The sequence below is a fragment of the Ambystoma mexicanum genome, chromosome 12 (genome assembly GCF_040938575.1).
Source record: "Ambystoma mexicanum isolate Mex_15411 chromosome 12, UKY_AmexF1_1, whole genome shotgun sequence".
Taxonomy (NCBI): Eukaryota; Metazoa; Chordata; class Amphibia; order Caudata; family Ambystomatidae; genus Ambystoma; species Ambystoma mexicanum.
Genome location: NC_090936.1, coordinates 543,014,254 through 543,027,151, shown reverse-complemented (window position 1 = coordinate 543,027,151; position 12,898 = coordinate 543,014,254). Strand labels below are relative to the sequence as shown.

Genomic DNA, 12,898 nt, shown 5'->3' with positions numbered 1-12,898 from the left:
GATAAAACTCTTTCAGGAGACCTGAAGGGACACACAGAATTCTGTCACACCGGTGATTTGGAGGTGTTCCACAATATGTGCTTAAAATACCTGTTGGGGGATGCCATACAGTGTAACTCTGTGTATTCCTGCTTCCCGCTTTAGGCCAGCTCTTGTGGCACCTTCACTGATCAGGGCACTGGAAGGTCAGATGGATATCAACATGAAAGCAAACGTGGGGTCTGCAGTTGCCTTAGCATGCACGTTCCCAAATAGATAGAACAAATATGACTCCCACCAATGAATGAGACCTATGCAAAATAACAAAATCGGCATGCCTGTAAGCAAAACACCGCATGAAAGGGTGCTATTGGTGTGAAAAAGATGCATTCCGACCTATATTTTTATGGGGGCATATGTTAGGGGTCTTTGCTTTCGGATGCCTTATAAGAAGGGCTGATTTTTGATTTGCGGCCTTTGGCGTCTTACAATTTCAAACACAGTGGGGACAGGGGTAAGTGTTACCAAAATATATGGCCACTCTAGATTAGGTATATGGTAGGTGAATTTGATGTGGTGCGGGGGTAGGGTCTGGTGACCAGATGCATTCAAAGGGAATAGGGATCATGGGTTCAGGGGACCGCGGCCTGGCAGGGATGGGTTGGAGATGGGATGAGTAAGTCAGCAGAGATGGATGGGGCACTAAGGTTGAAGCAGGCCTTGGTGTCACATTCTTGGATGAGCACAGTATGTCAGGCTCGATACTCGCTACTTGCAAAAATGAATAGCTGCATTTCTGTGAGAACAGGACACCAGAAGAGAGGAAGCCAGAAAACACAGAAGTACATAAAAGAACAGTTCGCCATAGGGGCAGAGGAAAAAGAAGGCATTAGGAAGGGCACAAATGGAGTTCAAAGTATTCACATTAGCCCAGTGTTAATACACTTATATGAAACATGGGTGGTGCTGATAGGTATAGGAGGGGTGGAGATGTCTACCACCTTAGCTTATACATCATTTGAACGGTACAAGAATGGTGCAGGGGGGCGGGATATACTGTCTCTCCTCCAACATTTGTTAGTGCACTGGAAGTTTACTGGAGATGGAAGGGCACGTGGATTTATGACTTGTCAGTGCCTCACGGTATCCGCAGAGAACATTCCTCCATGAAAAAAGGCTGCACACAGATGTGACAATGGGGAGGACACAAACTGGAACTGTTGTCATAAAATAACTAAATCACTATCAATGTAGAAGAGTAAAATAGTATTCACGGTTACGCTCTGCTGCATTATTGGATGCCAGCAAACAATTCCTTTGTTTTTCAAAAGTATTTAAAATTCCACGTTAGTCGGCTGAGCTAATCGCTCCCATGGGAGTGAAGGTAACTGCGTTTGATGTTGCATGTGGCCTGTTTACACTGACGCATCCCGCACAATATGTTTTGGATTTGTGGCTTTCCTTCACCAAAAGGAAACTTAGCATGCAAGCTCCTATGAAGGTTCAATTGTTGATCGTCCTTGGAAGAAAGGGAGTATTTGCTTTGGAATGAATGATGGGAGGTTTGTAATACCCACAACAATGATAACGTTCACCATTTGAAAACTGGAGAAAGGAATATGTAATTTCATTTTATGAAAACCGTTGATCTGAGCGGACACTCTGTGTTACGCCAAGAGTATGGAAATACCAAATACAATGTACGTTTTACTGTAGGCGAGTGAGTCAAGGTTTCATTTTCTGATCGTAATTGCTGGATTACATTGTAATGGGTTGTAAGTTGGGGCATATTTTGACGACACGCAAACACAACCTGTATGTATTTGTCTTTGTCCAGGGCACATGGGCAGTCCATCATGGAGTCCACGTCTGGGTTCCCTATGTTACACCAACGCCAATTTTGTTGCTAATATTCTGGTAAAATGCTGTCTATGTGTTGTTCTAATTCTTCCATCACCTTCTGCATCCCCATCCTATTGTAAGCTAAACATACTCCACTGCACTAACCTCTCAAGCACATCGTAGACTCCAACTTTCAACAATGTTTCCTCTGTGTTTCCATTGTTTCTGGTTTGTGTACATCATTAGTTTTCACACGGTGCAGAATTATTGGGTAAATGGATACATTAGAATAGAAAACGTCTATTGGGACACATTTCTGTTATGTTTTCTACACAGCTACATCTTACCATTCTGCGAATGTCATTGTTTCCAGATACCAATTGGTATTCCAGATACCAGCCAGCAGTTGCAGACACACCTAAGTGGCTGGCTTACTATCACGCTGTTGTCAGATGATTGCCCCGGGCCGATATGCCCTTTTCCAAATGGCTGAACTAATCCTTAGATTTCTGAGGCTTTGCAACAGGGCAGAATTACCCCTGCATTTGGTAAGGCGTTGCTATAGGATTTTCTATTTCTTCATTTTTTTTAGGATTCACAACAGAGCAGAATTAGTGTTGGAATGGTTAATTATTTAAAATCAGATCTGCTGCACTTTGTAAGGCTTCACCAGAACTTGGAACTACTCTGCAATTTGCAAATATTCAGCACAGAGCTGTGCTACAGCTTCAAGGTTTACAGTTTGCCAAAAAGGAAATTACTCCTGGGACTTTGCCACAGGGCAGAACTGTTCCTGCAGTGGACATCAAATGTATTAAGTGCATGCAGGACACATCAAGTAATCTTGCAAAATGTACCTCTGTTCAGGCACCACCTCAATATCCACAGAAAGATGTGCTACCAACACAAATCTACTGATGCTCAAAGTCACTGTTGGCACTGGCACTGGAGTTCTAAGGGCACTTTTCAATGAGTTTCTGCATCCAAGAATGTTTAGCACACACCTCATTGGCACCACTGGAGGATGCGTTGTTGGTGAAATCAGTGGTGAGATCCATGCTTTTGTGCAAAACATGCAGTTTGTAATGTTTAATGTCACTGGCAACTAAAGATGTGCATGGTTGTGATGACCAATGTTCAATTGCATCTTCTATGTCACCTCTTAACGTCCTTCTTCCAAAGGCTGTCCTCAAAGTGCATGCCTCTCCTTGGACAATCATTTCTGTTGACTGTTCAAAGCAGCAATGGCACACCCATTTTCATTTGGAGTTTGTGGTAGGTTAGGCTGTATTCTGAACTCCCACATTAGAATCCTCATTTATCCATACCTTCTCTTCCCCCTCCCCATCCCATTCTCATTCATCGCTTTGTTCTTCTCCCCTTCTCTCTACCTTCTCCTACACTGCATCCTACACAGCATGACAATTGTCAACCTATTTCTCTTCTTCCCTTCCTCTCTAAACTACTTGAATGGTCTGCCTACTCTCAATTCGCCTCCTTTCTACACTCTCTGCTTGACATGATAAACATTCTTCTACACTTATTCTCCTGGACATATCTGCAGCTTTTGACATTGTTGATCACCCTAATTTTCTCTATTCTCTTGCTTCCCTTTATCTCTCTGTTTCTGTAAATGAATTATTATGTCTCCTGGGCTAAGCATATCTCTTCTGCTATGGTGTACCCCAGGGTTCGTTACTTGAGCTTCTTCTATTTACATGATATACTATCCCTCTTTCCACTCTCATCACTTCCTTAAATCTCTCTTGCCATTTTTGTGCAGACTCACAGATCATTTCTCTTTCTTTTCTTTCACTCACACTCTTCATTCCAACAAATCTACCTGTTGTTTTACTATCCAATCCTGGATGCATTCTTGCGTCCTCCATCTTAATCCTACTTAAACGAAAGTTCTCTTTTTTCTGGCCTTGGGCCTCATTCCGTGTCAGCCGGTCCGGTAATAAAATGCTGGCATTTTCTCTTTCATTTCCTCTGCATTGTCTAAAAGTATATCCATGGTCTCACTCTTTGTTATCTCTCTACACACATCATTTGTTATTCTCCTTCTCAATATCTTCACTCTCAGTTCCTCTAAGCTTCTAGACCTCTCTTTGCTTCTTCTCATTTTCACTCTTTCTCTCTCTAAAGTGCCAAGCATTGTAACTCTCTCCCTTTATCCATTAATTCTTCTAACTTTTTACCCAACTTTTTTTTACCTGTCTTGAATTCTATTTCCTCTGTGCTCTTCCTAACAATTGGATTTATTGTACTGATTCTCTCTTTATTCCACATGTAATTTTGCTAACTTTGTATCAATTGTATTCATTAATATCAATAAATACAAAATACAAATACCTCCTGGAATTTTCTTATTGATTCCTGGTTCTGCCTCACCCCTTTTTGCAAGAGGAAGCACTGGCTGAGTCTCATATTGTTCCTCCACATGCACCACATCTAGCTGTGGCACTGACACCTGTGCAGAGAACACAGCTTCACATGGGAATTCTCACTTTCTCAGCTGCACCCAAATCATGCATAACATTTACTCTTGTACATCTTCTGTTTGGTACAGGTACTGGCATAGTAGCTACAAACGTGCAAGCCCTCTTGCAGTCTCCCTGCCACAACATATGTCTCTTCATTCATGAGGGGCACTGCAACCACCTCACTATGCACTTGCAATATCTTTTTAGTGGATTTGCATCCTCCTCTTCTGTCATGCCCTTACCTCGCTGACTCTGCCTTTGCCTCTGTCAACACCAAATTCAGTTTATCTGCATCTCCCTCCTGAACCAGGCCATTCCACAATGGCATTGACTATACCTACTGTACATACCCCCTATGTTTACTGCTGTTCCTATTAACCCCGTGCTTGCAACCACAACCCCACATAACCCCACCTGACTCCTCCATAACCTGCACCACATTGTCCTCCTCAAACAAGTGGTACACCTGTTCTTCCACTCTGACGACCCTTGGTCTCCTCAAAAAGAAATAGTGCAAATAACGTAAGAACAAAAACTACTACAACAAGAATGGATGGATAAGTGGTTCACAAAATTTGGAAATCCTGAGGAAAGAGGGAACTTGTTTTGATATTTTTCATATTTCAAATGTGTAGAGGAACAGAGAGCATGGGAATTGTTGGGCTGTGTATTTAGAGAAGAAACTAATGATAAAAAGGTACAGAGACTAAAGGATGTCTTTACCTGGGGGATTTGGGGGACGCGCTATCTGCAGTAGCCTTCGCATTGCCGAAAATACTGAATCTTTCCATATTATGGACATACGCTGACAATGTGATCCTTTTAGACCACAAACAAATGGACTGCAATAGCTAATAGGTATTATGGAGAGTTATGCTCAAATTAATGAAGTACAAGTTAACTCTAGCAAAGTCAATGTTATACTCTTCACATCTAATAACAAAAGACCATACAGATTTAGTCTGGATGTGACTCTGTCTTATACTGTTATACTTGCTGGATTATACGCCACTCTGGCCCTCCTTGATCTCTCAGCTGCCTTTGACACTATCAACCACTCAATCCTCCTCGACTGGATCCACTCCATTGGAATCCAAGGCATGGCACTGAAATGGATTGCCTCGTTCCTTGAGAACAGGAAACAAATCAGTATCCTGCCCCCGTTTACCTCCTCAGCTCGCCCAGTGAACACCAGAGTACCCTAGGGTGCTTGCCTCTCCTTGTTCTTTTCCAACCTCTACATGTCCCCACTGCCGGGGACATCTGCTCACACAACCTCACCTGCTACAATTGTGCTGATGTCACCCATGTTATCCTGAAAATCCCCAAGACAAGCTCTGATCATCCTCCTAACCTAGCAGATTGCCTCAGTGATATGGGACAATGGATGACCAGAAACCACCTCATTCTAAACCCAGGGAAAACAGAGATCATGGTATGTGGCAACACAGCTCTACTCCCGCAACCACTCCCATGGCCTTCCTCCCTCTGCACTCCACCGACCACCTCAAACATAGTCAAAGACTTTGGCAGAACATTCGACTCGGGTCTAACCCTGTCCCACCTGATCAATAATGTATCAAAATCCTGTCACTACCAACATAGGCTGCTGAGAGTCATCTTCTCTTTACTTTCATTCCCCAACAGATTTACTTCTATTATGTCAATTGTCATGTCCAGACTAGACTATGCAAACTCCATGTAGATGGGTGGTCCAGCATACCAACTTAAAAAATTCCAAAGAGTCAAAAATGCAGCTGCTCAACTCCTCCTTGCTCTGGGATGAAGATACCACATCTTGCCTGCTCTCTGCACCCTTCACTGGCTACCCATTGGACAAAGAGCCACTTTCAAAATCCTGTGCATCACCAACTGAGCAGCGCACAAAGCCGGCCCGACATACCACCAAGAGAAGACTTTATATGGTGAATAGATGCAACCCTGCCTACCTAGGAATAAAAACCTACAACCGTGCACCAGTGGCACAAAAGTAACTATGCTTGGCTAAACTCTCCAGAGAAAAATACAATAACCCAAGAATCAGCCAGCAACCCAGCTTAAAATTCCCCCACAGAACTGGAAAATGGGCCTTCCGAATCTGACTACAGTGCATCTGGAAAAGGATGGCCCGACCGAGATAACACTTTTACCCTATCGACCAGTTTTCCTCTCTAAAATCCACTACCACAAACCACAAGGGCAGACACGGCCGGTGCACTGAGCTTCGAAAACACCCCAAGTAAAGGGGCCACTCACTGTCAACCACAGACACTGATTCCTACCAATATGCTCACTCTACACTTTACACCAACAAAGAATAGAACTCAGCTATACCCCTCAATCACTTCTGCCTAGTTGCACACATCACAACATCTCTCATAGAATACCTCAACAGCCTGATAGAACACAGCTATACCCCACAAACAAATCAGCCTAGCAGCGCAGATAATCTCGAACACATGTCCCACAGCAGCCAGAATGCAGACTTAGAGAGCACCCTCCTTGCTGCGCGCATTACACTGATCTCTCACATCCACCGCACCACACTTAGCATTAGAATGCAGCTAACCCGCGAAAACCACTCTGGCTGCCCACATACCGAATGCACCCAAACACAATATGCTACACTACTCTCTCAACTGGCTCTATACAAATGTACGATAACATATCAAGGTTAAAAGATAAGACAAATCAGCTGGGTTCCCAGATGAAGCAGATTAATGCAAGATTCTGTTGCTTTATTTGAAATCCCCTAATTGAGCAAAGTGATTCCTGCAGTGTTTTAATGGGCAGGACATTTTCTATATCTCAAAAAGATTTGATTGGGACAAAATAGAATATGTAATATCGAAAAACATAGTAAACATTCCAACTTTGCTCCGCATTGTCGCCCTAAGAACTGAATTGGGCCTGACTTCCATGAAGGGGTGGCTGGAGTGGAAGGTGTTATAGTTTTATCCGAATATTCTATGCCCAACACCTACATCATTGTATGTGGACATAGAAAAGGGGTTTGAAGAGAAAAACACAGAATTAAATCACAAAATGGATTTAATATTGGCAATTCCAAACCAAGAAAAAAATAAAGTACAATTGTACTACTCATCTGCTGCCTAATACTAGCTTGTTATGGTAGATCTATGAGCCATCACTGAGTGCACCTTAATTCACCTAGGAGGTAGTTGGTTCTTGGATCTTACTCAGGACCTATGTAATATACCCATTAAATGCCAAACCATACCAAAATGTGCTAGAAATTTGGAAAACTAGGCCCAAAAATTCATAAACAGTCATTTTCACCAAGTCCTGTTTATGTGTAACTTTCACGATTTCCACAACCTTCACACTAATAATCTTGCTTAAATCTGTTCCTTAATGCGGTGGTATTGATGATATGTATTGCTTCCATGATTCAGGAACAGATTTAAGCAAGAAGATTAGTGTCACGTCTTCTGGTATTCTCTTTACTGGGTTCTGTGGTTACTATTCACCACACTGTGCAAATATGATTGAGGTTGTGGTTTCCAATGTTATTCACAAACTCATGCTTTGCACACAATATATTTTTTTAAAAATAAAGGATCAGGTACATGAAAAGCAATCAAGGCAGAAGAGTGTATCTGTAAATCTGAATGGTGATGGAATAATATTTGAGGAGACACAGCAGAATGTATTATTATTAGTAGTCCATATGAAGCATTTTAGCACCTTAACTATTTTCTTATGTTGAAATGGAATTAAAGCTCTATGCAACATATCAAACTGGCCCACCCATCTCTCAGAATATACACATTTCTCACTTACCAATAGCATGCAGCCAGGTGGGAAACCAGTTAGCAGTCAACTCTTTTATGTCATCCTAAACTCTTCCCATTTATTTAGGGAAGTTACTATTTCACGGAAAAAACACCAAGGTGCTTTTAACTTCTTCATAAAGAACATTTATTACAACATTAGCATTTTGTGGAGTGGTTGATCTACATTGAGCTGTATGGTTTGTGGTGCCCAGTTGGAAGTTGACGAGGATGTTGACAAAGTCCTCTATTTAAAAATGTACTACAAAATGCAATGCAATGTTGCTTTTGAACAGTACAAATTTTAGACCCAAACGGAAAATTTAATATGCACAGAATCCCAAATTTGCTTTGTCCTTTGCAGAGGTCAGCATTAGGAATGTGTAGTTGAAGGACAGCTGGTTTGCCACTAGAGTTCAACGTATCTGTTATTTGCAAAATGGCCATCCTATGGTTTTCTTCAGTGCTAGTTTGACCTCCTTGTTCCTCAAGCTGTAGATAATAGGATTTAACATTGGAATTACAACAGTGTAAAACACTGAAGCCACTCTGTCTTGGGGCAAGGATGAGTTGGAGCTAGGCCGAAGGTACATAAATATGCTTGTCCCATAAAACAATATGACACAGGAGAAGTGTGAAGAACAGGTAGAGAAGGCCCTCTGTCTCCCATCGGTGGAACGGATCATCAGGATGGTTGAAATAATGTAGGTATATGAGATGAGAATCATAACAAGGGATGCTACCAAGAGGCTACCAGCCAAGAAAAACAGAAGTGCCTGATTAACGGAGGTATCAGAACAGGAGAGGCTTAGAAGTGGAAGAATGTCACAGTAGAAATGTGTGATTTTGTTTGGGCCACAGAAAGACAACCTGAAGGTAAATATGGTGTGTGTCATACCATTTAATAGTGCAATTAAATATGCTCCAAGTACAAGGGAAATGCAACATTGTTTAGTCATAATGACTGTATAAAGCAGAGGATTGCAGATAGCAATGTACCGGTCATAAGCCATGGCCACCAGGAGAAAAACATCCAGACTTCCCATGCAAAAAAATAAAAAGAGCTGTATTTCACACTCTGCAAGCGAAACTGACATTCTTTCGAATAGGAAATTAGCAAGAAGTGTTTTCATGATATTGGAAGAATAGCACAGGTCAACAAAGGACAAATTACTTAGGAGGAAGTACATTGGCGTTTGAAGACGAGAAGAGATCTTGATCAGTGTCATGATTCCAAGGTTGCCCACCAGAGTGACAATAAACATCAAAAGAAAGAGCAAAAAGAGTGGGATCTTCAGTCTTGCATCATCCGTAAGGCCAAGGAGGAAGAATTCTGTCACAGAGGTCTGATTGTCTTCTTTCATTTCTGCAGAGTGCAAATGAGCTTGGGGGGCACAAAAAATACACAACAGCATTCATTTAATTCAGGATATTTGAATGTTATCTGGAAATATAATTTAATTGAGCAATCAAAAATAGAATCAGATATCAGAAAGGGATCACTTTTCACATTGACTTTGGTCTTTTTGCTGCCTATAGGTGACATAAACGCCATTGCTTATGGATTTAAGGTTATTGTGATTTTTAGTAAATGTGGCAGAGGAACACCTGATTTGTTCAGAAACATGGTGGCATAGTTCATTCATCTCTAACGTAAGTGTCTTCATCTTCAAAGTCACAATGTAACCATGGTGGAGAAAGGTATGATTCATAAATATATTTGGCAATGTTAATTGATATTAATACCACTAGCAATGAAATTGATATGTGTCATGTGGCATTGATTGACACTTAAAGGCCAGACAAAAGGGTGTGCTTACAGACCTGTAAGGGTCATACCAATCTAAATGTTTCAGGATGGTTCTTTGCCAAGGTGTGATCAGATCCCATTGTCAGGGGGCATAGGAAGACTGGAGGCCAAGTTAGACTGTCCATGAGTTTCCTCAGTGCTTTCATAACTTCCCTCCATAGGTCTTGGGTCGCTGACTCTCTAGTGCACGTCGTTCAGTCTTCACTGCCACTCCACATCAAGCTTGTTCCTCGACTCACCTCCCTTTCATCTCCTGTCATGTCCTCCTTCTTGGTCTATGTCTCCTACTACTTCTACAAACTACTGCCAGAATTAGATTCCAACCTCATGGATTCATGCCAATCACTGGGCTCCACTGCCTCCAGACACTCATCTCTTTGTGTCTCTCCCTATCACCTCCTCGTCCTGTCTTTTGGTTTCTCACTAGTGCAACTCTCTCAGTAATACCTCCATACATGCAGTGTCCCTTTTCTCAATCTCTTTTTACTTCCAGCTCCACCTCACCTTGCTATGTGCCAACTCCACATCAAGCTGTTCTTCCTTACAGGGCCATGTGCATTTTTAATCTGTCCTTGCTGAGCCTTCCATTTTTGATCCCAGGCATAGAGGTGAAACAGGAGCAAGCAAGATGTAGACCACCTTTGCCAGCTATGGTAATGTGGGCAGAGTGCAGGATGTGCTCTTCAGGAGGGGTTTCAGCTAGCAAAGACACGTCAAAACAACAACAGTAATGTAGCACCAAAATAACACTATGTCCAACCAAGATTCTAAAAAAGTAGGAGTCTTTCATGAAACTAAAAATACAAGCACTCAACCAAAACATAAATCACCCTCCCCTGTAAGAGAAGACACAGAATATGCAGTCTTAATGATGAAAAAGGACACGCTGGGTCTGAAGATAGGGGTTGACAGGAAATACTCTCTGCAGCTATGTTCAGTTCAAAGTGTACGTCTTTAAAATGTAATGTGATGAATCTGATATATTCATCACTGATTTCCCGGCAGTGTCCTCCTCCCTGTGGCCAAGAGACGGCAGCGGCTACCAGATCCTGACCATGACCCTTGAGTGGCTATATGAGGGAGGATTACAAGGGGTGAGACAACCTCCGGGGAGATGTCATGGCTTAATCGGTTGAGACACGGTATCCCCCTTTTGTCCTTCAAGATAACCCTCATGGCCTATTGTCATACCTCTCCTCCTCCTCCTATGAAGAATAGGGAAAACCTTTTCCCCAGACCCGTAGGCCAACCATCCAATTTGGTCTGTCTTGTGAAACTTATGAAACTGCCTTCTCCTTTTCCACTCATTAATCATCCAGGACTGATTTGCCATTTAAAACCATCGAAATGCTTATCCAAGTTTTTCAAACCAATCATCAACATTTAAATTCTTTTCCCAGAATTACCAAAATATTGGGACGAGGAAGAGGGATCGAGCAATGCAGAGTGAAAGAGTCCACAAGCCAAGCGAGTGTTCTAGTTGTTTCTCGCTTTCAACTGTGCCTGGGAAATTTAAAGAGTGGAAGCCGTCAGTTGAAAGCAGCTGCTATTGGTGAGAGAGAGCTGCACCTCCCTGCGAGGCTCGAGAAACCAAAAAGCTCAGACAGGCTTGGTGGATCAGGCAGCTCACCGACCAAGAAGAAACAAGCAGCTGCACGAGCAGGACACACTGCAGGAATGCCATGAGCCAGCGAGAGACTACTAGGCATTCACAGATGACAGAAAGCAGTGCTTCACTTACCAGAGCCTGGAGCGAAGCACACCTGTCAAGTGGACCCGCAATAGAAGGGAGAGCAAAGAGAAAGCGGTCGTAAGAGGGAAGCAGATGGAGTACCTTCACTCGCTGACCACAGGAAAGCCCAAGATGGCCAATAAGAGCAGGTGAGTCGACTCAATGTTATGTTCTTTAGTGAGGTAAGAGGAAAAAGTTGAAATATGTGGAAGATGGAGTCAAAAAAGTACTGTTGTAGAAGCAAAGACAGCATGTTAACAGCCAGAAGTGCCGCCATATTGGATTTTAAGGCCTAGTACACAATGAACAGAATAGAACGCATGCCTTGTTGTGGAGTTGCGGCTCTGTTTAACTGCGTCCCAAGCCAAATCCCTTTTCTGATCCTCAGCAGAGAAGCTGAGGTCAGAGGTGCCCATGGTACACAGATAAATGCTAATTGTATCCAGCTACAAGAATGGAAGGTGATGGGAGTTCAATGTTAGTTGTATGGAGGGCCGGTAGGTTTTGGCATGGGTTGTGTGACGCCAATAGGCACGGCAAAGATTTAGAGCACTGCTGCCCTCACCCCAGGGGTGTTCATCCCATTTGAATTACACATAGACACAAAACCAAAACAAATAAAACCCTGAAATTCAGAGTCAAGACTGGTGTCCTGTTCACGTCAGTGCTTGTCACCGGGGGGTTTGAAGGAGATACGAGGGAGCTGTTTCTGGAACGTTCCATGATATGGGATAGGAGAAGCAGAGGTGATTGATGCCAATAAATTTAGTACAAGGTCAGGGGTGCAAACTTTGTGTGCCGTGTCATCGGGTATAATGAGAAGGCCTATTGTCTTATCAAAGCAGAGTTGGACCCACTAGTTTACTTTGAACGTGTCTGGATCAGAGGGATGCACATCACGTCATGGTCACGATTTATTAATGTGTCTATAAATGTACCTGGATTTAATAGTGACGATGTAGTGGGCCACATGTTTAGGGAAATGGGTTTAGATAATGTGTGGCCAATCAGTCCCGGGACTACAGGGGGGATTTGCATGTTCTATGGGTATAGCCAATGAGGGTGGTGGGATGACTTTGTAACCTATGTATGGAACTCTGTAGTTTTCTGCTAAATTACCATGTCAGTTCGGTTCTACGGGAACATCTGACACCATTTTGCATGTAAGAAACCTTGTTTTCCATTGGAAAGAGGTGGCTCAAATACTTAATTTAGCTCAGCATCATCTTTATTCATTTTTATTTTCAGGCTCACT

General features: G+C 42.6%; 1 protein-coding gene across 1 annotated transcript; it reads right to left on the bottom strand.

Annotated features, from left to right (window-relative positions):
- Window positions 1-8,529: 8,529 nt before the first annotated feature.
- On the bottom strand, window positions 8,530-9,465 carry LOC138513003 (olfactory receptor 8U9-like). Its single transcript, XM_069627719.1, has one exon. The coding sequence runs from the start codon at window positions 9,463-9,465 to the stop codon at window positions 8,530-8,532; it is 936 nt and encodes a 311-aa protein (XP_069483820.1).
- Between the last annotated feature and the right edge of the window lie 3,433 nt (window positions 9,466-12,898).

Bases quoted from the DNA above. Each gene is read 5' to 3' on its own strand.
- LOC138513003 (XM_069627719.1), bottom strand. From the start codon at position 9,465: ATGAAAGAAGACAATCAGACCTCTGTGACAGAATTCTTCCTCCTTGGC.